The 23,874-nt window shown below is 37.4% G+C and overlaps 1 protein-coding gene across 9 annotated transcripts in view; it reads left to right on the plus strand.

Annotated features, from left to right (window-relative positions):
* Positions 1–6,296: 6,296 nt before the first annotated feature.
* Positions 6,297–23,874, plus strand: part of LOC125682360 (Krueppel-like factor 8) — a 32,120-nt gene continuing 14,542 nt past the window's right edge. The window contains exons 1-3 of one of the 9 annotated variants that reach the window (XM_056155204.1): positions 6,332–6,616; positions 15,531–15,626; positions 22,909–23,024. Coding sequence is in view for 1 of the 9 variants with exons in the window: in XM_048922867.2 (XP_048778824.1) it covers positions 21,280–21,297 (18 nt within the window). In the remaining 8 variants the exon portion in view is untranslated. Of the gene's footprint in view, positions 6,617–15,530; positions 20,584–21,008; positions 21,298–22,236; positions 22,587–22,908; positions 23,025–23,874 lie in introns of those variants that run through there. The other 8 variants (XM_056155203.1, XM_048922868.2, XM_056155207.1 and 5 more) reach the window with 8 other exon arrangements.

The following is a 23,874-nucleotide window of genomic DNA, read 5'->3' on the forward strand; positions in this document are numbered from 1 at the left end:
TCCGTTAGTGAAGTCTCATGAATCCCCTTTTGAGCAAAAATATCGGACAGAAATATTTCACTTAAAATGAAGTTATTCACCAAAAAAGCCTTATCATTATGGATTAACATGTTACTCTTTACGATTTTTTATAATCATGTTGGAACACAGCCTAGACTTACTTATGGACATTCAGAAAATCAGATGATATGCCCTTAGAAGTAACTTTCGATGAAAATATTTTCATGTAAACACAAACACCCAACCAATGTGTGATTTCTATTCACATTTTATTCTCTCATTGAAAATACTGAATTTTGCCTCCCATACAACAAAAAGGTAGACCGAAGACCTGAAGATTGATTGATTGTATACTGTTTAACGTCCCACTGGGAAAATATTCACTCATATGGAGACGTCACCATTGCCAGTGAAGGGCTAAAAAATTTAGGCTTATGCTCGGCGCTTACGGCCTTTGAGCAGGGAGGGATCTTTATCGTGCCACACCTGCTGTGACACAGGACCTCGGTTTTTGCTGTCTCATCCGAAGGACCGCCCCATTTAGTCGCCTCTCCAGCGGGACCTTAAACAATATACAATCAATCAATCATATAAGTTATTGATGTCTTTCTCGTTTTCGAAATAAACAAAACAATACCCCGGGTGCAGGTTCATCATCCTCGTGTTTCCCATCTTCCTAGGTGATCCAATCAGCTTGAAGTTGTATACCGTCTTCCATAGATGTCATAATGAGGTGATTTTAACGTCCTAACAACCTATAGCTAGCTGTTTATAGAACTCCTCTGGCATATCACTAATATAAAACAGAAATAAATCCGGGCAGATGACGGCGCCCTGGTGTACACCGGATTTCAATCCACTACAACTGCTTGGATTCTGTTGGTTCAGAAGTTGTTAATCCACATGTTTGTTTATCCTTGAACTAGAAGGCTATGACTCACTTTATCGATTGCTGAATTCCATTGTCAGTTTGTTTCTCTTTTCTATATTCTTTGTGATGTCGTTCACGAATTCTATTGATGTCCCTAGCGAAAACAATGTTGCGATAGATTCAGAATGTTGATTTGGTCGGCATGAGTCATTTACCGTATCTAACATGATGTCCCTCTCAAGAGAGAGAGAAAAAGAGAAAGAAGGAAAACGAGAGAGAGAGAGAGAGAGAGGGAGAGAGAGAGAGAGAGAGAGAGAGAGAGAGAGAGAGAGAGAGAGAGAGAGAGAGAGAGAGAGAGAGAGAGAGAGGTGCCCGGTAGAGTGACGTTCTGAGACAATCACTCTCACCTGCCAAAGGGTACTCGGGTCCCAACGTGGGTGTCGTTTTAGAGGGTGATAATCAACTAGTATTGTCCCAAGTTACAAGGTTTACAGATAAAATTTATATAGATGAAGTCAAGCAAACTATATTCAAAGTACGAAACCAGTATCTGCATGCTGTCAATATAGACAACAACAATGGTATTTTTCTTGAAGTTCTTCTTATGGAAATTCGAAGTATAACAATTTCACACTCTTCTTTTAAGAAAAAGGAAAAAGACAAGCTAGAAAATCCTTATTAGAAAAGATTGAAATTATAGAGTCAGAGTGTAACATTAATATAACACTTTTAGAGGAAAAAAAGGTTGAACTTGAAAATGTAATGAAGGAAAAATTACAAAGTCACATCATTAGATCGCGGGCTAAATGGGTGAATAAGAAGGGGGAAAACCTGGTAAATATTTCTGTTCTTTAGAATTCCGTAATTTTTAAACAAAACTATCAAAAAAGTAGAAACACATAAAAATCAGGTCATATATGATCAATCGGACTTTATCATGTCCGAGTTTTTTTTTTATGAAACTCTCTACACGTGTAAAGATTAAGATCTCTTAAATATCATAAAAATCACAAACATCCCTAGGTTAGATAAGACAGCTTCAAACAATGACAAGATATCTGAAAGTGAAATTTAATTGTACAGTTCTGAAAAATATAAAAAGTTTTTTTTTGAAGGGACCTCAAAAACCATATTGTATTAGTTGTTAATCATATGCTTTGAGAAAAAGGAGCTTCCTATCTCACAAAGATGACAAACCTCGACTATTTCTGAAAAACTGGCGTCCAATTACTTTTCTAACTGTGTTTTATAAACTTATATCGGGGTGTCTCAGTTATAGAATAAAATCTACCTTAGATTATTAATTGATATCGGAGACTCAGCCTGGGTTTATAAATGGCCGGTACATGGGGGAAAATACTAGATTTGTGTCTTTCGCAGAATCAAGTTATACACCAGGAGTATTTGATCTCATAGATTTTGAAAAAGCTTTTGACTCTATATCTCGCGGAATTTTACATGTAGTTTTCATTTATTTTGGTTTTGGGGATTACATAATTACCTGGATAACAATTTTGAATACAAATATTAAAGCATCTGTATTACAAAGTGGTTTCCTATCAGAGCAATTTGATATACAGAGAGGTTGTAGACAAGGTGATCCGATTGCTCCTTATCTATTTATTCTTTGTGCAGAATTTTTTAGCTATTCTTGTCAAACAGAATACAGATATCAAAGGTATAATAGTGAATGGTAAGGAACACAAAATTTCCCAATATGCTGACAACACAACTTTGGCTCTTGATGGTTCACCAAAATCTCTTTTTGCTGCACTTGACACTGTAGACCACTACTCGACTTTCTCTGGATTAAAAATAAACAGCTCAAAAACAAAATTGTTTGGATAGGCTCTAAAAAATTCTCTAGTCAAGTATATCACCATACAAGATGGAAGCTAGAGTGCAGATGCACTTCTCTCAACTTGGAATAGAAGAACACTCACTCCCATTGGTCGAGTCACAGTCGCCGAAACACTGCTTTTACCTAAGTAAAATCATAAAAATGGTTGAGGTGAAAAAATGTACAATGTGTTAAAAAAGGTTCCTGGATTAAAAGATTAACAAACAGTCACAAACCTTGGGTGGATATTCTTTGACAGTCCATGGCAACGAGACGGTAAAAAAAAGATAGATTTTGGAGATGAATATGTTTATACTGTTATAAACTATAGCAATGAGTTTTGGTGTGATGTTTTTCAATCATGGTTACCAATGATGCGAGCAATGGATGATAAATATCCCTTGCAAAAAGTCGGTTCTATCCCAGTATGGCATAACACAAATATGTGTTGGCAATAAAGGCATATGATAAAACATGGTATCAACATGGTGTGAAAATGATTGGAGACTTTTAGATGAAGATGGATTTTTTTTTTTATTACTACAAGATTTTTTCACAAAAATTTCGACCAGCAAATGTATGTACAATGCAATACAACAGTATGATATTACCAGTATTATATCTAAGTTTTTTAATGCTATTTCTGTTAAAGGATCAGATGTTTAAAAAATTATACACCATTTATTCCTTTTTACTTTGAATATATATACTGTTGAACGACAAATGTTCCAAAGTGTTATATAATGTGATAAAAAGTAATGATCTCATACCCAAATAAATCCAAAAATGGAACACTGAATTATCTGTACATTTAGAGAGCAATGTTTCTGTCAAAGAGTTGTTTAAAGTCTGTTTTAAAACAAAGCATTGATACCCAAATTCAGTTGTTGCAATACAGAATTAATTCTTTACAAGCTTCTTCCTACGAAATATTACCTCAGGAAAATCATTATCATTTCAGATTACTGTTGTTCATTTTGTAAAGAAGACGTAGAAACAATACAATATATGTTTATTTCTTGTTCTGAAACTCTATCACTTTGGAATAATCTTAGCATGCATATTTTCAGGAAAACATTTTTAAAAATTGGTTTTAATGTTAATGTTATTTTTGATAAAACGCCTCTCAGTTTGTGTGATAAAGTTGTTTTCATAATTCTGTATACCAAACAATATATTTTTAATTGTTAAAAAAAAAAACTCATCATATTACTGGGCCGGTACATTATCTTTTTTTCAAACACAAAGTAAAAAAAATTTGTGGCAATTAAAGCATGTGAAGGTTTGAAATTTGACAGAATTTGGGAAAACTGGAAAACTATTTTTGACCTGTAACCTAGAATATAAAATATTCAACCAATAATGCTGTATGATAGTAGAGTGAAAGAGTGCGAGGTGGTGTGAGAATGTATGGAATGGTTAATATGTATCTCCGTTATTTTTATTGATAATTATGTAAACATAAAAAAAGAATAAATTTAAAAAAAGTTACTTGTAAAGTTTATTTCGGTCAATAAGTATCATCTTCGCAAGCCAAGCGTTTTCGGTCCGCTTCGCTCCCCACAGCAAATCGGACCGAAAACGCTTGGCTTGCGAAGATGATAAGTATTAGCATACCACAGTACATCAAATTCTACAGTCAATAACGACGTACATTAAACTTGCACACAATCCAATTAACACAACATAAAATCACAGATAGTCATATCAAAAAATTTGATATATCTGATTTCATCAATCTAATAAATAGAATATTATTGTATTTCTTTAATCAAGTCATCGAATTACATTACTTGATAATATGATACATTTAGGACCAAGAGTCTGTCCAAACGTACAATGACAAGACAAACACACGACACACCACACAGACAACCCAGGAGACACGTGATACTGGAATTCTAATGGATACTCACCCGGCAATATACATATATGTGAATTTGGTGTTCCTTCAGTTAGGATACTGACGATTTCTTCAAGGTACTTCCGGTAGCCTCGCCAAAGTTGTTTCTGAGATTCACCTTTTTAAAGTCCTTTGAACTTCTGGATGTCATTTCCTGATTTTTTCCCTTATAGAACTACTATCTTCTGTGAACCAAATTTTATTCTTGGCGATTTGATTTCGCGAGTAACCAGGGATAAACGGGTTCGCGGCGACGAATGTTTGAATCTTCAACAAATTATAGAGACAATTTTAAAGGACTGATTCGTGGTGAGATATATTCGCGACGATGGGGTTCTCGTAAACCTCGCGAAAAATTCTTGCCGGCGAATAAAAGTTAGTTTACAGTATCTCTTTTCTGTATAAGGCTACGGAGTTCTCTAGTACCAAGTTTTGTGTGGTATATTTTCATTTATGCTTTTCGTCTGTTCTGATTGGAAGGATGCATCTTGTTTTTTACACAATACATATTTCTTCATATACAGTGCGACTAAATGGGTGGTCCTTCGGATGAGACCGCAAAAACCGAGGTCCCGTGTCACAGCAGGTGTGGCACGATAAAGATCCGTCCTTGCTCAATGGCCATAAGCGCCGAGCATAGGCCTAAATGCAGCCCTTCACCGGCACTGGTGACGTCTCCATATGAGTGAAATATTCTCAATCAATCAATTAATCATATACATTGATTGTGTCATGTTTTATTTTGTTCACTTATATTCACGCTTTTATAAAGTGGTATTTGCGGTGGGTTTTGAAATTTTCTCAAAGGCATTAAGTCGAGCTCGGAATATATGCCGTCTTACTTAGTCTGAAATAGCTTACGTTGTATTCATAGGCTGTTTCCCTATCAAAACCGCAAACAACACTAGGGGATATCGTAAAATATTTCGCACTTACGTCGTCTCTGCTTGCTATTCATAGAGTACCAAAAAATACGAATAAAATGAAATCTACTAATTTTGCAAACTTTATATTTTATGAGAATACTCGTGTACTGAGTAGACATCAACAACAAAATAAAAGGGAAAAATAATATTAAAAGCAAAACTAACAAAACAAAAATAAGAAACAGCATCTCTCTCTCTCTCTCTCTATATATATATATATAGTAAGTATATATATAGTAGGTAGTTCTTATGTATATAGTAAGTAAGTAAGTAATTTATTTCCAATTTTGGGCCCAGAGGCATATATATATATATATATATATATATATATATATATAAGCACTAAAGTTCCAACAACACCCGAGATCTCAAAGTGTCGGATCCACAACATGGATACAAGGTCAAATACAAAAAATTATACAAAGCACTAAAATGACCGACGACATGAACAACCAGATTATCAAATTCCCTCATTGGAGCTGATCAGCTCTTTGGACGAATAAAGCATGTCCAAATTCGCTCCACTTTTAACATTGATTGGCAAGCCTAAAGACCAAAAAACATGTAGTCTGCGTTGTAAATACGTTGTAGATTAGTGTAGTTGTAGTGCTAGATGTATTTATATTACAAACCAATCCATCACTGTAAAAGTACTAGGCCCCTATTATCTCTCTATTTAGGTTTATGGGCACGCTTTATGTTACTACAAGAAAGACAACTGTGTTTTAATTGATTTGGGGAAAGAAAAAAAAAGAAAGTAGAGTTATCTTCCCTTATAGCTTTGTTACTGTTGAGAATAATTTTCTCAGTTTTTACTCATTAAAAAATGTACTGGATTTAAATAGATCTGAACATTCATGAAGTCTATTTTTGCACCATATCACCCGAAATTGCCTGCAAGGTTTGTACAAAAAAATGTACCTAGAATCTATGACCCAGTTGAGATGTGATGTGATGTGACCTGACTTCGAGACACGCCCATCTTGGCGTGTGTGGGTGTGGCTGAATATCGAAGAATGACGGGGAACATGGCGGATGGACAGTGAGAGTGAACTAGTGAGGGAACACGAAACCAGGTATCTAGATACTTTCAGTTTAGTTATGATATTTATTTGTATAAAGCACGTGTATAAAAACAAACAAAATTGTAAATCAAGATTGTAACCTGAAACTGTAAATATGTAGCCGATCATCATCTTAGATTGCATCGTCTCAGCTGTTTCGTTCACACACCGCCCCGATCATGCCCAATGGAGGCTTGTTCATACCGAAGTGGTTTCTTTGTGTCGTGATGTCGCTTGCAGAAAATGGTTACGCTCTCTACACATCTGTTCTGTATAGATTGCTTGCTCATTTCTACTCAGCATGTAAACTAATATCGGGTCAAGTTCAAGATCGTGTTGGTCAGTATTTCCACCATGCTGACCTGCATAGCAAAGAAACTAGTTAATAAAATTTCAAATTTGTGAAAGTAAGTTCATGTTGTTGTAAAAACATTTGATTACTCTGTTAAATTCAACAAACGGACTTTGCATTGTGTAGTGCACTTTGATGCATAGTCATTGCATATTGGATGTTAATTAAATCAAATAATTTTGCAATATAAGTCTTATCTACTTACACTGTACTCGAGTATGTTTAGGATTATAATATCTACTTGTACTATACTCAGTATATTTAGGAGTAATGTAACGTACAGGAAGGGAGAAAATGCAATCTTCCAGACCGGGATTGGAACCTGGGGCCCCCTCAATCTTTATTCAGGTGCTCTACCAACTGAGCTATCTGGCCACCGGGAATTGAACCCATATTACCACACATTCCTCCCTCCTTAAATGTCTTCACACCTTGAAGATGTCATCCCAGAATCTTTATCCCCTGCCAGGCATTTTCACCTGTCAGTTCCAGGGGCTGGTCTACAGCATCAAATGTAACAGTAAGGGAGAAAATGCAACAGACCAGACCGGGATTTGAACCCGGGCCCCCTGAATCTCTAGTCGGGTGCTCTACCAACTGAGCTATCTGCCACCAGTGATTGAACCTGGCTGACCCGCTACAATTATACATGAATATCTACATGTAACATATTTGAAGTGTGTGTAGGAGTTTATGATTACGATATCTATGTATGTAACATACTCGGCATGTGTAGGAGTATAATATATATATATAATATCTATATGTAACATACTCGGTGTGTGTAGGAGTATATATATATATAATATCTATATGTAACATACTCGGTGTGTGTAGGAGTATATATATATATATATAATATCTATATGTAACATACTCAGTGTGTGTAGGAGTATATATATATATCTATATGTAACATACTCGGCGTGTGTAGGAGTATATATATCTATCTATATGTAACATACTCGGTGTGTGTAGGAGTATATATATATAATATCTATATGTAACATACTCGGTGTGTGTAGGAGTATATATATATATATGTATATGTAACATACTCAGTGTGTGTAGGAGTATATATATATATATCTATATGTAACATACTCAGTGTGTGTAGGAGTATATATATATATATATATAATATCTATATGTAACATACTCGGTGTGTGTAGGAGTATATATATATATATATATATATATCTATATGTAACATACTCGGTGTGTGTAGGAGTATATATATATATATATATATATAATATCTATATGTAACATACTTGGTGTGTGTAAGAGTATATATAATACCTTTTGAGTCCTTTACACATTATAGAAATCGGACACTGTCTTTTACATATAGTTCTATAAATATTACATTTAAAGAACTAGATGGGATAAGGGCCGTATTGAAAACTGACCATTATTTAATCCTTTAATCTTTGCTTTTAATCTCTTTTTGTATTTAATTTTATGTATCACATAACACAGTGGACGTCTCGTAATTTTAAATAGTACAACAGGTGATAGAAGTGCTTTGAAATGAATTCAGGGATATATATATGATTTTAACACAGTATGATCTAAAGGTAGTACTTGTGAAGATTGATATCTAGGTCATAGTCAAGGTCAGTATCATTTTGAATTTAGATTTTTTTTTTGGTGGGTTAGGAGTTAAGTACAAGCAAATGGCTCGTCCTGCTTAGTACATTTTACACAGTTTTGTTTGAAACAAGATCAGTTTAGAAGGTCAAGTTACATGATGATCAAATAGGAATTTTAGTGTGATATGATTTTAGTCCCCTAGTGGTAAAACCTTTTGGATAGGTACTGCTGGAGAAACTGTATACATAAACATACAGAGATAGGCTGGACAGTGGGCATGAAAAAAATTGGTGAATTTTTCTTCAAACTCTTAAAATCTTAGTGTACGGGATCCTCAATACAAATATGTCAAAATAATGTGGGGGCTCATGTCAATGAAGGGAGTTATGGGAATGGAAGAGTTATCTTCTCTGAAAACATTGTAGAAACTGATAACCTTACATCATGGTTCAGTTAAACTTTCTCTGCAATTAATTTCTGTCCAAAATTGTTAAAGACTACAGGTAACTATTCGTTGTCCATAACTCCCTACAATGACAAAAACCACACATGATTTAGACATACCTTTTCAAGGTTATTTATTACGGTCAAGATCAAATTTTCCACAATGTAATGTCCAGAGGCATAGTGAAATATGAAACTTGCTGTGTAGCAGTTCACATTTTGTCAATATTGACTGACCTCTACAGGAGTTATGGCCCTTAGATTCAATGAATTATCATTTTTCATTATTTTAATTTTATTACAAAATTGAGATAATACTTTTAAAAAAGATGAAGAATGATAGCCACTACTGTAAGAGCAATCTTCATCGTAATTATCAATTTACAGTTTATAAAGAAAGAAGAAAATAATAATGGTCAATTTCATCACCCATGTGGAAAGTAGTGCCTTATCTCATCACTCCAATATGCTTCATTCAGTTGACTTCATGATATGGTTAGATTATGTAAAACAAGGGAAATTTTTTAAAACATCAGCAATGACATGGCTACATTCAAAGAATTATGCACGATCTGGGTCTAATTCAGCCCTCTTAAATGAATTTAGATTTTCTCTCTAGAAGCATCACAAGTAAGTGAGTTCTCTCTGCTGTGGAGAAGAGGGTGTGAGATGCAGTATGAATCTGGCCGTACTTAAAACTTGAAAGTATCAAAACTGATAGACACAAACCTAAATCTTTTGGATGAGTAACCAAGGTTCTGTGTTGGTTAGACACTGGCATGGTAAAGAACCCTGTAGTTCTGAAACCTCAGAATCCAAAGGAAAAAAATTGGCATCTGGATGAGTATTGCTTTGGCATCTAGATATAAGTCTTGATTTTGTCTTTGGGATCTGGATGCAAGTCTTGTTTTTGTCTTTGGGATCTGGATGCAAGTCTTGTTTTGCTATGTGGATATACGAGTTTTTGCTTTGGCATCTGGATATTAGTCTTGCCATGACATCCAGATATGAGTATAGCTTTGACATCTGGATATGAGCTGATATCCAGATATGAACCTTGCTTTGAAATCCAGATATGAGTCTTGTTTTCACATCCAGATATGATTCTAGCTCTGACATCCAGATAGAAGTCTAGCTTTGACATCTATACAGGCCTTGTGTTGACATCCGGGTATAAGTCTTGACTTTTGTTTTGACATCTGAACATGAGTCTCCATTTTGCATCTGGATAGGGGTCTTGATTTTGCATAATGATACAAGCCTAGCTTTGTCATATGGATACAAGGCGAACTTTGTCATATGGATACAAGCTTTGTCATATGGGTACAAGCCTAACATTGTCATATGGATACAAGACTAGCTTTGTAATATGGGTACAAGCTTTGTCATATGGATACAAGCTTTGTCATATGGATAAAAGCCTAGCTTTGTCATATGGATACAAGTCTTGCATTGTTATCTGAATACTTTGTCATCTTGGTATTGGTCTCTATTTGGTATCTGGATATGAGTCTCTCTTTGGTAGTTGGATATGAATCTCTCTTTGGTATCTGGATATGAGTCTCTCTTTGGTATTTGGATATAAGTCTCTCTTTGTAATTTGGATATGAGTCTCTCTTTGGTATTTGGATATGAGTCTCTCTTTGGTATCTGGATGTGAGTCTTTCTTTGGTATCTGGATATGAGTCTCTCTTTGGTATTTGGATATGAGTCTCTCTTTTGTATTTGGATATGAGTCTCTCTTTGATATCTGGATATGAGTCTCTCTTTGGTATCTGGATATGAGTCTCTCTTTGGTATCTGGATATGAGTCTCTCTTTGGTATCTGGATATGAGTCTCTCTTTGGTATCTGGATATGAGTCTTTCTATGGTATTTGGATATCATTCTCAATTTGGCATTGGAATATTGGTATCTCTTTGATATGTGGATATGAGTCTTTTTTTTGGCATCTGGAGTTGACTTTTGCAAAACAAGTCTTGCATTGACATCTGAATACGAGTCTGGCTTTTGCATCTTGATATTAGTATTTGTTTGACTTTTGAATATTGGTCTCTCTCTAGGATTTAGATATGAGTCTATTTTTGGTATTTGAAGATAAGATTTGGCTTGTAGATATGAATCTCTGTCATCTGGATACAAGTATGTTTAATGAATAACTCCATGCAATTAAACACTGTCTCATTTTTCATAATTATTTTTACTGTACAATAGATTGTTCCAAATGATAAATTTAAGTGTGTCACTGGGACATAAATTTGAGTGTGTCACTCTTGTTTTATAAAATATATCATAAATTTAAAGTGACTGTTATCTTAGAATTACGAACGTTTTGCTAGATAGACCTGCAGTTTCAGCAAAGCTTCATTATCTACTAGAAATGTTTTGGTTCACTTGGTATTGTAAACTTTCCAAGTGTTTCTGATAAACACTTTCAAACAGGGCATACAGTCAACAGAGTGAAGATAAGGCATAATAACAGTATAAATAAATACCATACATGTATACCTACGTAAAAAAAAGAGAAATAGAATAAGACATTTGGCTGTATGTGTTATTCCCTTCACATTTAGTTAAACACACAGGTTAAAAAAATGGTGGAAAAATTTGCCAAGTGTACACAATTTTCTAGACATGTTGGACACTGGTTGTGGTATAATAAATGAGTTTATTAGTGTGGTGAGGACAATTGGAAGATGAATATTGCTTTATTTTTGTATACAGTCTAGGATTATAAATTGGGTGTGTTTTTGTTTCTTTTGTCCGTAGACACAGAGCTGTGGTTAGTAAACTTTTGAGATTTAACCGTGGGCTTTTTGTTGTTTTTACAATGAGTTAAATTTTCTGCACGTAACCTGTAAGAATGCAGTGAAATTTACCTTAAATTTCAGTTAAATACATGTTATGTGTGATGATAACAGGATGGAAAACCGTCCTAAGTTAATACCCCGCTTTTGAATTTACCACCCAAAGCAGGAATATTCATCATTTTGTTCTAAAGTTTAAAAAAATCATGATGTTAAAATACATTCACGTGTATTCATAGTTACAATATATATAAAATGACACAGAATGAGTTGTTTACCAAAAGCGTAAACATTCCTCTCACAAATAAATGTAAGTTGCATTCAAACAAACATTATTTTCAAGAAATGATAATTATGCATTGGACGATAAATCCATCCAGAATTCAAAGTTAAGTTGGAACAATTTTCCCATCTAAGACCAGTCTGAATAATTTAGTGTAGGGAAGGAAACCTGTAGTTACAGGTGTAGGGAGTCTAGTCACAGGTGTAGGGAGTCTGTAATCACAGGTGTAGGGAGTCTGTAGTCACAGGTGTAGGGAGTCTGTAGTCACAGGTGTAGGGAGTCTGTAGTCACAGGTGTAGGGAGTCTGTAGTCACAGGTGTAGGGAGTCTGTAATCACAGGTGTAGGGAGTCTGTAGTCACAGGTGTAGGGAGTCTGTAGTCACAGGTGTAGGGAGTCTGTAGTCACAGGTGTAGGGAAGGAAACCTGTAGTCACAGGTGTAGGGAGTCTAGTCACAGGTGTAGGGATTCTGTAATCACAGGTGTAGGGAGTCTGTAGTCACAGGTGTAGGGAGTCTGTAGTCACAGGTGTAGGGAGTCTGTAGTCACAGGTGTAGGGAAGGGAGTCTGTAGTCACAGGTGTAGGGAGTCTGTAGTCACAGGTGTAGGGATTCTGTAATCACAGGTGTAGGGAGTCTGTAGTCACAGGTGTAGGGAGTCTGTAGTCACAGGTGTAGGGAAGGGAGTCTGTAGTCACAGGTGTAGGGAGTCTGTAGTCACAGGTGTAGGGATTCTGTAATCACAGGTGTAGGGAGTCTGTAGTCACAGGTGTAGGGAGTCTGTAGTCACAGGTGTAGGGAAGGGAGTCTGTAGTCACAGGTGTAGGGAGTCTGTAGTCACAGGTGTAGGGATTCTGTAATCACAGGTGTAGGGAGTCTGTAGTCACAGGTGTAGGGAGTCTGTAGTCACAGGTGTAGGGAGTCTAGTCACAGGTGTAGGGAACGGAGTCTGTACTCACAGGTGTAGGGAAGGGAGTATGTAGTCACAGGTGTAGGGAAGGGAGTCTGTAGTCACAGGTGTAGGGAGTCTTTAATCACAGGTGTAGGGAGTCTGTAGTCACAGGTGTAGGGAGTCTAGTCACAGGTGTAGGGAAGGGAGTATGTAGTCACAGGTGTAGGGAAGGGAGTCTGTAGTCACAGGTGTAGGGAAGGGAGTCTGTAGTCACAGGTGTAGGGAGTCTGTAGTCACAGGTGTAGGGAGTCTAGTCACAGGTGTAGGGAGTCTAGTCACAGGTGTAGGGAGTCTGTAGTCACAGGTGTAGGGAAGGGAGTCTGTAGTCACAGGTGTAGGGAGTCTGTAATCACAGGTGTAGGGAGTCTGCAATCACAGGTGTAGGGAGTCTGCAATCACAGGTGTAGGGAGTCTGCAATCACAGGTGTAGGGAGTCTGCAATCACAGGTGTAGGGAGTCTGCAATCACAGGTGTAGGGAGTCTGCAATCACAGGTGTAGGGAGTCTGTAGTCACAGGTGTAGGGAGTCTGCAATCACAGGTGTAGGGAGTCTAGTCACAGGTGTAGGGAAGGGAGTATGTAGTCACAGGTGTAGGGAAGGGAGTCTGTAGTCACAGGTGTAGGGAAGGAAGTCTGTAGTCACAGGTGTAGGGAAGGAAACCTGTAGTCACAGGTGTAGGGAAGGGAGTCTGTAGTCACAGGTGTAGGGAAGGAAACCTGTAGTCACAGGTGTAGGGAGTCTGTAGTCACAGGTGTAGGGAGTCTGTAATCACAGGTGTAGGGAGTCGGTAATCACAGGTGTAGGGATTCTGTAATCACAGGTGTAGGGAGTCTGTAATCACAGGTGTAGGGAGTCTAGTCACAGGTGTAGGGAAGGGAGTATGTAGTCACAGGTGTAGGGAAGGGAGTATGTAGTCACAGGTGTAGGGAAGGGAGTCTGTAATCACAGGTGTAGGGAGTCTATAGTCACAGGTGTAGGGAGTCTGTAATCACAGGTGTAGGGAGTCTGTAGTCACAGGTGTAGGGAGTCTAGTCACAGGTGTAGGGAGTCTAGTCACAGGTGTAGGGGAGGAAACCTGTAGTCACAGGTGTAGGGAGTCTGTAATCACAGGTGTAGGGAGTCTGCAATCACAGGTGTAGGGAGTCTGTAGTCACAGGTGTAGGGAGTCTGTAGTCACAGGTGTAGGGAGTCTGTAGTCACAGGTGTAGGGAAGGGAGTCTGTAGTCACAGGTGTAGGGAAGGGAGTCTGTATTTACAGGTGTAGGGAAGGGAGTCTGTATTTACAGGTGTAGGGAGTCTGTAATCACAGGTGTAGGGAGTCTGTAGTCACAGGTGTAGGGAGTCTGTAGTCACAGGTGTAGGGAGTCTGTAATCACAGGTGTAGGGAGTCTGTAGTCACAGGTGTAGGGAGTCTGTAGTCACAGGTGTAGGGAGTCTGTAGTCACAGGTGTAGGGAGTCTGTAGTCACAGGTGTAGGGAGTCTGTAATCACAGGTGTAGGGAGTCTGTAGTCACAGGTGTAGGGAAGGGAGTCTGTAGTCACAGGTGTAGGGAAGGGAGTCTGTAATCACAGGTGTAGGGAGTCTGTAGTCACAGGTGTAGGGAGTCTGTAGTCACAGGTGTAGGGAGTCTAGTCACAGGTGTAGGGAAGGGAGTCTGTAGTCACAGGTGTAGGGAAGGGAGTCTGTAATCACAGGTGTAGGGAGTCTGTAATCACAGGTGTAGGGAGTCTAGTCACAGGTGTAGGGAGTCTGTAGTCACAGGTGTAGGGAGTCTGTAGTCACAGGTGTAGGGAGTCTAGTCACAGGTGTAGGGAGTCTGCAATCACAGGTGTAGGGAGTCTGTAATCACAGGTGTAGGGAGTCTAGTCACAGGTGTAGGGAGTCTGCAATCACAGGTGTAGGGAGTCTGTAGTCACAGGTGAAGGGAGTCTGTAGTCACAGGTGTAGGGAAGGGAGTCTGTAATCACAGGTGTAGGGAAGGGAGTCTGTAATCACAGGTGTAGGGAGTCTGTATTTACAGGTGTAGGGAGTCTGTAATCACAGGTGTAGGGAGTCTGTATTTACAGGTGTAGGGAGTCTGTAGTCACAGGTGTAGGGAGTCTGTAGTCACAGGTGTAGGGAGTCTGTAGTCACAGGTGTAGGGAGTCTGTAGTCACAGGTGTAGGGAGTCTGTAATCACAGGTGTAGGGAGTCTGTAGTCACAGGTGTAGGGAGTCTAGTCACAGGTGTAGGGAAGGAAACCTGTAGTCACAGGTGTAGGGAAGGGAATCTGTCTGTTATTGAGGCTACATTCAGTGGTGGTATTGATTTTGTTTTGTCAGAGGTTCGAGTCTAAGTAGCACAGATTATTTCTCTAACTTGAAATTTACTAGGCTAATGTTCAACATTTCAAGTACTGGTAACACGAATGTTTGGTTTGTCAGAGGTTCGAGTCGAAGTAGGACTGATTATGTCTGTAACTAAAGCATTTATTAGACTAATGTTTAATATTTCAGGTAGTGGTCACACGAATGTTTGAGAAAGGAACTAAGTAGAAGACGTGGAAGAAAGATCCCCCAGCGTTCCCTGATCCATGTCCATCAGCACACAAAGTATGTGTCAGCGTCAACATTGATCAATATGTTTAAGGCAGTTCAGGTTTTGCTTGTGTACAAAGATAATTTTCCTCTACACACAATTTGGCTTCCACATTTGCAGCATATATATGACTTTTGGTGACAAAAAAAGAGGCTCAGGTTGTGTGCCTGTAGAAATTGTCTCCTCTTTGGGATATAGTTCCAGGGATATAATGTGAAATGTTTTTACAAAGAAGTGAGATTTTTTTTAACTCTCCATAATAATCAGTTTTTATGAATATTACAGTCAGAGGAACAAACCAAAGAGGAATTTGGAAATACAAAACGTTAATTTCCGTTGTGGTGGCAGGTTATGGTCGAACTCAAAGACCTTAATCATCTCGAGATTAACAGAGTTGATCAGAAGAATTAAATTTACAGGCTTAAGGAACATTGAACTTAAATGCAAAATTTGCATCAAATCTAAATTACTGCTTGAGGTTGGCAGGGAATATTTGGTCTTACATATTAAGCTATGAAGGCTTCACATCCGTCAGGGTATTATAAGAGATTTAGTTGATTTACGCGTAGGAAATGTGTGGGATGGTCACGCTGAAAGCCATCAAAAACCTGTATGTATGCATACAGACACGCCATCTATAAGATAAATCAAGCAAAACCAAACAGGGATGTTTAATTGTATGGCCTTATTGAAGTTTAGAATTCATACTATGCTGAATGTTTTATTAAAACTCTATGATTAAATACCATATTTGCATGTAATTGGCTATATCCTAGAGGATTTTGAATGTATTAACTGGAAAAGGAAAGATCATTTGTATTTGGAACTTCAACTGGTAATTAGGTCAAGTCTATGCAGATGTCATTAAGTGTTTATTTTTCTTGATTTTTGAATTTAAAAAAGAATATGTGCAGTATGATTCACCTGAAGTTTGATAGGTGTCTTAAGTATGTAGAATATAATCTTGCAATCCTTTGAGAAACAAGATTGTATATGGAAAATTTACATGCAGAGAATTTAGCTTGCCTGGAAACAAATTTCTTCATTTTTGAGATAAGGAGTTCAGCATTGCAGCTTGCTGTATGATTGGCTGAGCTGGAGTTCAGCATAGCAGCCTGCTGTGCAATTGGCTGAGCTGGAGTTCAGCATCGCAGCTTGCTGTGTGATTGGCTGAGCTGGATTTCTGCTCTGCACCTGCTGTGTGATTGGCTGAGCTGGAGTTCTGCACTGCACCTGCTGTGTGATTGGCTGAGCTGGAGTTCTGCACTGCACCTGTTGTGTGATTGGCTGAGCTGGAGTTCAGTGTTGCAGCTGCTGTTTAATTGGCTGAACTAGAGTAATGCATTGTAGTCTACTTTGTTATTGGCTGAACTGGATTTTCAGCATTGCTACCTGTTGTATGATTGGCTGAGCTAGAGTTCAGCACTGCAGCCTGTTGTTTGATTGGTTGGATTGAGTTCTTACAGGTTACTGTTTGCTAAACTGGATTTTAGTATTGCACTTGCTGTGTGATTGTCTGAACTAGAGCTAGACATTGCAGCCTGCTATGTGATTGGTTGAGCTGGAGTTCAGCGTTGTAGTCTGTTGTGTGATTGGCTGAGCTAGATTTCAGCATTGTAGCCTGCTCTGTGATTGGTTGAGCTAGATGTCAGCATTGCAGCCTGCTGTGTTTTCATAATGTGTACTGTTATATTGTAAATGTATTACATTTGCGTGTGTATTCTATTTAGTGTCTTTCATGGAAAACAGCTTCTGCTAAATCAAGTACATCATTTTTGAATGTCTCGTGCATTTCTATTTTTATGTAGCATATTTAGATAGTGCCAAATGAAATGTACACTAACTTATTGAAAAATTTATTTCTTCCAAATCTTGTACACGCTAAATATAATACATTTACAGCATATTGTGAATATCACCCAAAATTATTGTACATTAGGAAAATTAATATTCTAATGATTAAATCAATATTGAAAATTTTAAACTCTTGACATGGTATATGTCATTTTTTCTCTCTTGTTTTATAATTAGATATTTTGTAGAACATCATCTTGCTAAAAATAAATACTTTGTTGGTTTCTTTTTAAATAATGGCATTGTGACATACTATCCTAAAAATAGAAAGAAAAAACCATTGAAGTAGCATGGTGGTGGAACACCATAAATGAGACTATGAAAGAAAAAAATCATGACGCATTCATTTTTTAGCTCACTTTTCACATTTTCATCTTCTTCTCAAGAACCACTGGGCCAATTATAACCAAACTTGGCCAAAACCATCCTTGGGTAAAGGGCTTTCAAGTTTGTTCAAATGAAAGGCCATGCCTTTGAGATAATCACAAAAATTCAAAAATAGGGTGGGGTCATTTAAAAATCTTCTCAAGAACCACTGGGCCAGAGGAGCTGAAATTTTCATGAAAGCTTCCTGAGATAGTGCAGATTCAAGTGTGTTCAAATCATGGGCCCCGGGGGTAGGTTGGGGCCACAATAGGGGATCAAAGTTTTACATAGAAATATATTGGTGAAAATCTTTAAAAATCTTCTTCTCAAGAACCACTGGGCCAGAAGAACTGAAATTTATAGGAAAGCTTACTGACATAGTGCAGATTCAAGTTTGTTCAAATTATGGCCCCCAGGGGTAGATTGGGGCCACAGTAGGGGATCAAAGTTTTACATAGAAATTTATAGGAAAAATCATTAGAAATCTTCTTCTCAAGATCCAATGAGCCAGAAGAGCCGAGATTTACATGAAAACTTCCAGACATAGTGCAGATTCAAGTTTGTTCAAATCATGGCTCCCGGGGGTAGATTGGGGCCACAATAGGGGATCAAAGTTTTACATGGGAAATTGGGAATAATAGAAAAAACCTTTAAAAATCATTCTCTCAAGAACCAATGGGCCAGAGGAGCTGAGATTTACATGAAAGCTTCCTGACATAGTGCAGATTCAAGTTTGTAAAAATCATGGCCTCCAGGGGTAGGTTGGGGCCACAATACGGACTAAGGCTTTACATGCAAATATATATGGAAAGTCTTCAGATATGGGTCAAGGTAACTCAGGTGAGCAATGTGGCCCTTGGGCCTCTTGTTTCTCGTCTTGTGATTCAGTGTTTGGTGAGGAAAATTAACACACATATAAATGAGAAAGCGATCGACAAGGTCTGACCAGTAGTTATAATTTAAAGAAGCCCTGATAACTGGAAAGCATGGTCTGTTTGCTCGGAAGTTGGCACTGGGAGGATTCCGGAATTCAGCTATGTGGATCATTAGATAAGATGGACAAACAGTCTAGGTGTGGCTGTTAGGTAGCATATCGAACACACCGCTAATCTCTGGAACATCTCAACACGTACCTGGCTTCATTAAGTAACATTGCATCCCAACCTTCAATCAATATGAGGACATATATTGGGTTCCAGCTTTTTATTAATTTTCTTCTAATTAATTAAGGTATTAAGATTTTTTTTAATCAAATAAAGGACATGATTTGGTGTCTAGTGCTGCAAACAGGTATTAAGATATTTTTTAATCAGAAGGTCATGAATTGTGGTGTAGTTCTGCTACCAGCGTTAGCAATCCTTGTCTTTAGCTTAGTTAATTCAGCCTCTTTTTGACTTGTTTTATTATTTTGTATGATGACTTTGCACTTATTTTGATTTGAGGATACTGACCTAGAGTGAGGACGGATCTGGCATTTTATTTTCTTGACTCTACTGTCTAAGAAGTCATTTTGGGGACCACTTATGGTTTTTTGTTTTTTGTTTTGATAAGGAGAATTACAACAGGAAAAGGACTGTTAGGAGATAGTGATATAAGGGACAAGAAATGCTGTCAAATCCAATCATAAAACACAGTATAGAGGAGTTGATAGAGGCCAGTGCCTGGTGGAGATAACACAGGATTTGGGGGATTTTCATTTGCTTCCTGGTTCAATATGCCTGATCAATACATCAATCAGTTTGATATGTTTAAGAAATGCTCCTTGTTGGCCTAGAAGTATTATATATACCCTGAGTGAAATCCTGATTCAACAGCTATCTCTGATGTTACATATTTTTTTTCTGTAGATGTAAAGATAATTGAAATATATTGAAATATTGCTATTCTTTAGGAAATATTTAACCCCTTCTATGCAGAGTCTTTTATTACAATTGGCCCATCTAATTAATTAACTGATGAGTCATTTGGCCTTGCCATAAATAAGATTTTAAAGGTGCATGTGTTTCTGTGCAGGAAATACTGTAGATGTCTAGATGTGTAGAGAAAGGGCCTTCTGATGGACAAACATTTGGTTAATCATATGCAGTGGAAATGAGTAAGGCCTGAAAAATTTTTCTTAAAAAAAAACAAAAAACCAAGGAGCAGTGTAAAAATCCTCTGATTAACAAATATTGAAGTTAATGTGTACTTTTGCATATTTTCACAGAAAAGTATTTAATTTGCTGTGAAATTCATGAGGTACAGACAGCATAAAAATATGTCCCAGTTACTGTCAGATTTTGGAGACAAGTTGTAGTTTTGTGTGTTTGGTGGTCAGTATTGCACACGGTCAGATTTTGGAGACAAGTTGTAGTTTTGTGTGTCTGGTGGTCAGTATTGCACACTGTCAGATTTTGGAGACAAGTTTTAGTTTTGTGTGTCTGGTGGTCAGTATTGCACACTGTCAGATTTTGGAGACAAGTTGTAGTTTTGTGTGTTTGGTGGTCAGTATTGCACACTGTCAGATTTTGGAGACAAGTTGTAGTTTTGTGTGTCTGGTTGTCAGTATTGCACACCTGTAAACTCGTCAGCAGTACCTGGACCTCCGTCTCTCAGATGTTCGTCAGAGATTCCCCCATCACCTAGAGAAACCACTATGATGAGGATAAATCCCGAGCTCCGGCACAAACACAGTCATTGTCATGTTTACCAGAGAAAGTGAAAATAACCCGCGTTATCTCAGCTGATGGATAACAGATTAAGAGCCGGCAGGTAAACCAAGCTTCTCTCTGTTATGTCTTGTCTTTTTCTTGTCCTTTGGTCGCCAGACAAGTAATTAATCACACATTGGGGACCCCACCCCTTTCTCCAAACTTTGGATTTTGCTGACTGTCTAAGAGGGATATGGTTAGACTGGGTGTGCAGGAGGGACCCAATATCGACATGTTTGCTGTTGGGAGCGGTAGCCCTGTCCTGGATAATTTTGGGATGTCCATCCAAGCTTCAGAGCTCAGCATTGCTCACTGGGTAAAGGTCTGTACTCCTCGGCAGTGGTTGACTACTTCATCAAAGAGATTAATCCCTGCAGATTAAAATTTTACTGGTCATAAATCTAAAGATAGATGTGAGCAGTGTCTGTAATCCTTTTCGTAATTGACTGTTTTTAAGTTGTGAAATGAGAGTGCAGTTTGCATAGAATTTGTACCATTGACATGGCTTGCACATTTTTGTTGTCTTGTCATTGACTAGTGCATGTCTATGTAGTCAGTGAGTTGTGTTTAAATGTTTTCTTATTTGAGGTGTGGTGAAGGATGCGGTAATTTGATTTCCTTTGGTGATTGACAGAGCTATCTGGAAGTTTTTAATGACAGTATTTCATTACAGTTCAATAGAGGGCCTTCATATCTCACGTGAAATTCAGAGACTTAAAATTATCATGGATGTGTTTTCCGTATTAGTGTTTTCTTTATGTATTATAAAAAAAGGGTAAGTTCCAAATGTTTTCTCATCTAACTTAAAGTATGGTACCACAAATTACTAATTAAGATGATGAATGTCATGTTGTAATGGTATGCTTACCCTTAAATGGGAAAGTTTTGCATAATTGTTTTACGTAAATTAAATCTTTATAAATTACAGTACAGCATGGTTTTAAATATGTGTAGTTAAGAAGGTGCAAACAAAAATGTAGTGATGAAAGGAAATACTTTCGGGGTCAGCTTACATTTTAGAGTTGAAGATAAACATACATTTCATCTAAACTAAGAGTATGATTTTTGGAAACAAAAGTAAATTTTTATTTTCAACATTTCTATGAATTGGCGCCAAAACTCAAAAGCCAGTTGAACTTCAAGTCCACTTGATCTGTGTACCTGAGAGGCCATGACAGAAACTCTCATATTCCAGTCTTGTCTGATTATATGTAAATTACAAATAAGCTTTGGCCACAATATTCTCCATTTAAATGTGTAGATATAAACATAAATCAGAATGTACACATCCGCTAATTATACTTTCCTTTAAATTGACACAATTTGGCCTTCTACAGACTTGCTACCTGCAGCCATAAATTAAATGTAATAAGATTTGAATAAAACGCTTTGCATTTTGGCAAGGGTTTGACTACAGAAAATGACAGGTTTTTTTTTTTTTGCCCGTCAACAACTGGACAATTTATGTGTCTCCCACACAAAATTCTGACTTCCTTTTGTGCTGCCAGATATAACAGCTTAGAATCTTCCCAAAGAAGAAAATGTTTGGTAATTATAATAGGGAAAAGCTGGGGGAAAAATCCCATTCCCTGCAAATGGCTAGTATGAGGGTTAATGGTCTAGTATGAAGGTTAATGGTCGGCACTGTAAAATGTGGTTTCGTTTTTGCCTGTGTATTGATTTTCATCTTTTCTTACTATGATGGTCTCACAGCACTGTAGAGTCTGTATGGTTAAACATTTAATTAGTTACATGATTGTTACATGTCTAATTTCGAAATTGTCTGACCCACTGTAGTTGAGGATACATTAAAGCGTGATAAAACGGTGAGCTCTTGAGATGTTTATACGGTGGAGTTCAGCAGGAAATAGTGTTTGTATATATATAAGGTCACCATGTCAGTCACTGATAGGGTGTAGCCAGGGAGTGGCTGGTAGGAGGTGCTTCTAACAGCTGTAATGCATATGCAGAGGGAGGAAGATAATTTCTCACAACAGCTGATGCTGATGCAGTTGTTAAGTTGAAGTCTCCCTTGATTTTGGATGGTGTGGCTCTTTTGTGAAGGTATTTATGTGTGAGAGAGAAAGAAATAGGAGGACTATACATGATTTATGTGCGGTCGTCTGTATGTGTATTACGTCTATATCTGTAGGGTAAATAGACATGTTGTATGTCAGCTGCTAACTTGTTCAGAGATAATATGACTAGGGGTCATTTGTTGACCCAGCCGAGACACACCTACCAATAGGTTTTCCACTTGTACTGTGTTTTATCTCAGTGACTTTGTACCAAGGTTTTGCTAGGGAGGATTAGCAAGCCTTCCCTTGGGATTGTGTGACGGTATGTTTTTAGTCTGTAAAGGAGATTATAGAAGGCGTTCTTTTAGTACAGCTATACATGACTCCTGGGAAAAAGACCAGTACACAAAAGATTCACAAGGAAGGGGAGGTGTTGTGTGTGTGAAGTTGAGGCAGAGCCAGCTGATAGCAGTTACATTATAATGTAGGTTATAAAGGAGAAATTATGCAGTTAGATTTCTATGTGTGGTGAAGTGTAAAAACGTGTGGAGTTTTGCATTTTGTGTAAATCCAGTCAACTGAATTTTCTCTGCTTTATTCAAATGCCTTTGTGTTAAATTATTTATAATTGTTGGCCTGTGTTTTGTTGACTGGAGGTACTTGTTCACACAATTTAATAGTTAGAGGACTGTGATTCACATAGTACTTGACTCGTACCTCTCGGAGATGAATTATAAAGTGTGTTCATTATGCCGCATACTTCATAAATCCATCGAAAAATTGACGTGTACTTATTAGCAATAGAAAAATTTGTGTACATTACTTGCGTCCTATTGTGACCTCAACATTCTTTTTTTTTTTCACCTACACTTGAAAAAAGATGAAAGTGTGCTCATTTCTTAGAATTTCAGTACATAAATTTTATAAGGAATGGTTGTGATTTATACTGTTTATTTCCTAAGGCAATGCTATATAATCATCTATTTCTCTGTTCAACGAGCTTTGTTAATTGAGGTTTAATCTTCCCTAAAAGTGCTTTGTCTTTATTTTGTCGGTTGATATGTAAAATGGGTTACTTGGTTAGAAATTGATCAAGCAATCAGTCATAATTTGAGAGATTTTACATACTGAATGGGTGCATATTGATTTAGATTGGATAATAAATTATTTTTTCTTTATGATAATCAAAGTGGGGCAAATTTTGTTTTGCTTTTAGCGATATGATACACATAACCTTGAAAGTGGCAATTTATTGAAAATGCATCTTCTATTTTTTGAAATTACTAAATACAGTTGCCGAATGTGATAGTGCATTGGAGTATATCTGCACTTTC

This window comes from Ostrea edulis, chromosome 2 (assembly GCF_947568905.1).
Source record: "Ostrea edulis chromosome 2, xbOstEdul1.1, whole genome shotgun sequence".
Lineage (NCBI taxonomy): Eukaryota > Metazoa > Mollusca > Bivalvia > Ostreida > Ostreidae > Ostrea > Ostrea edulis.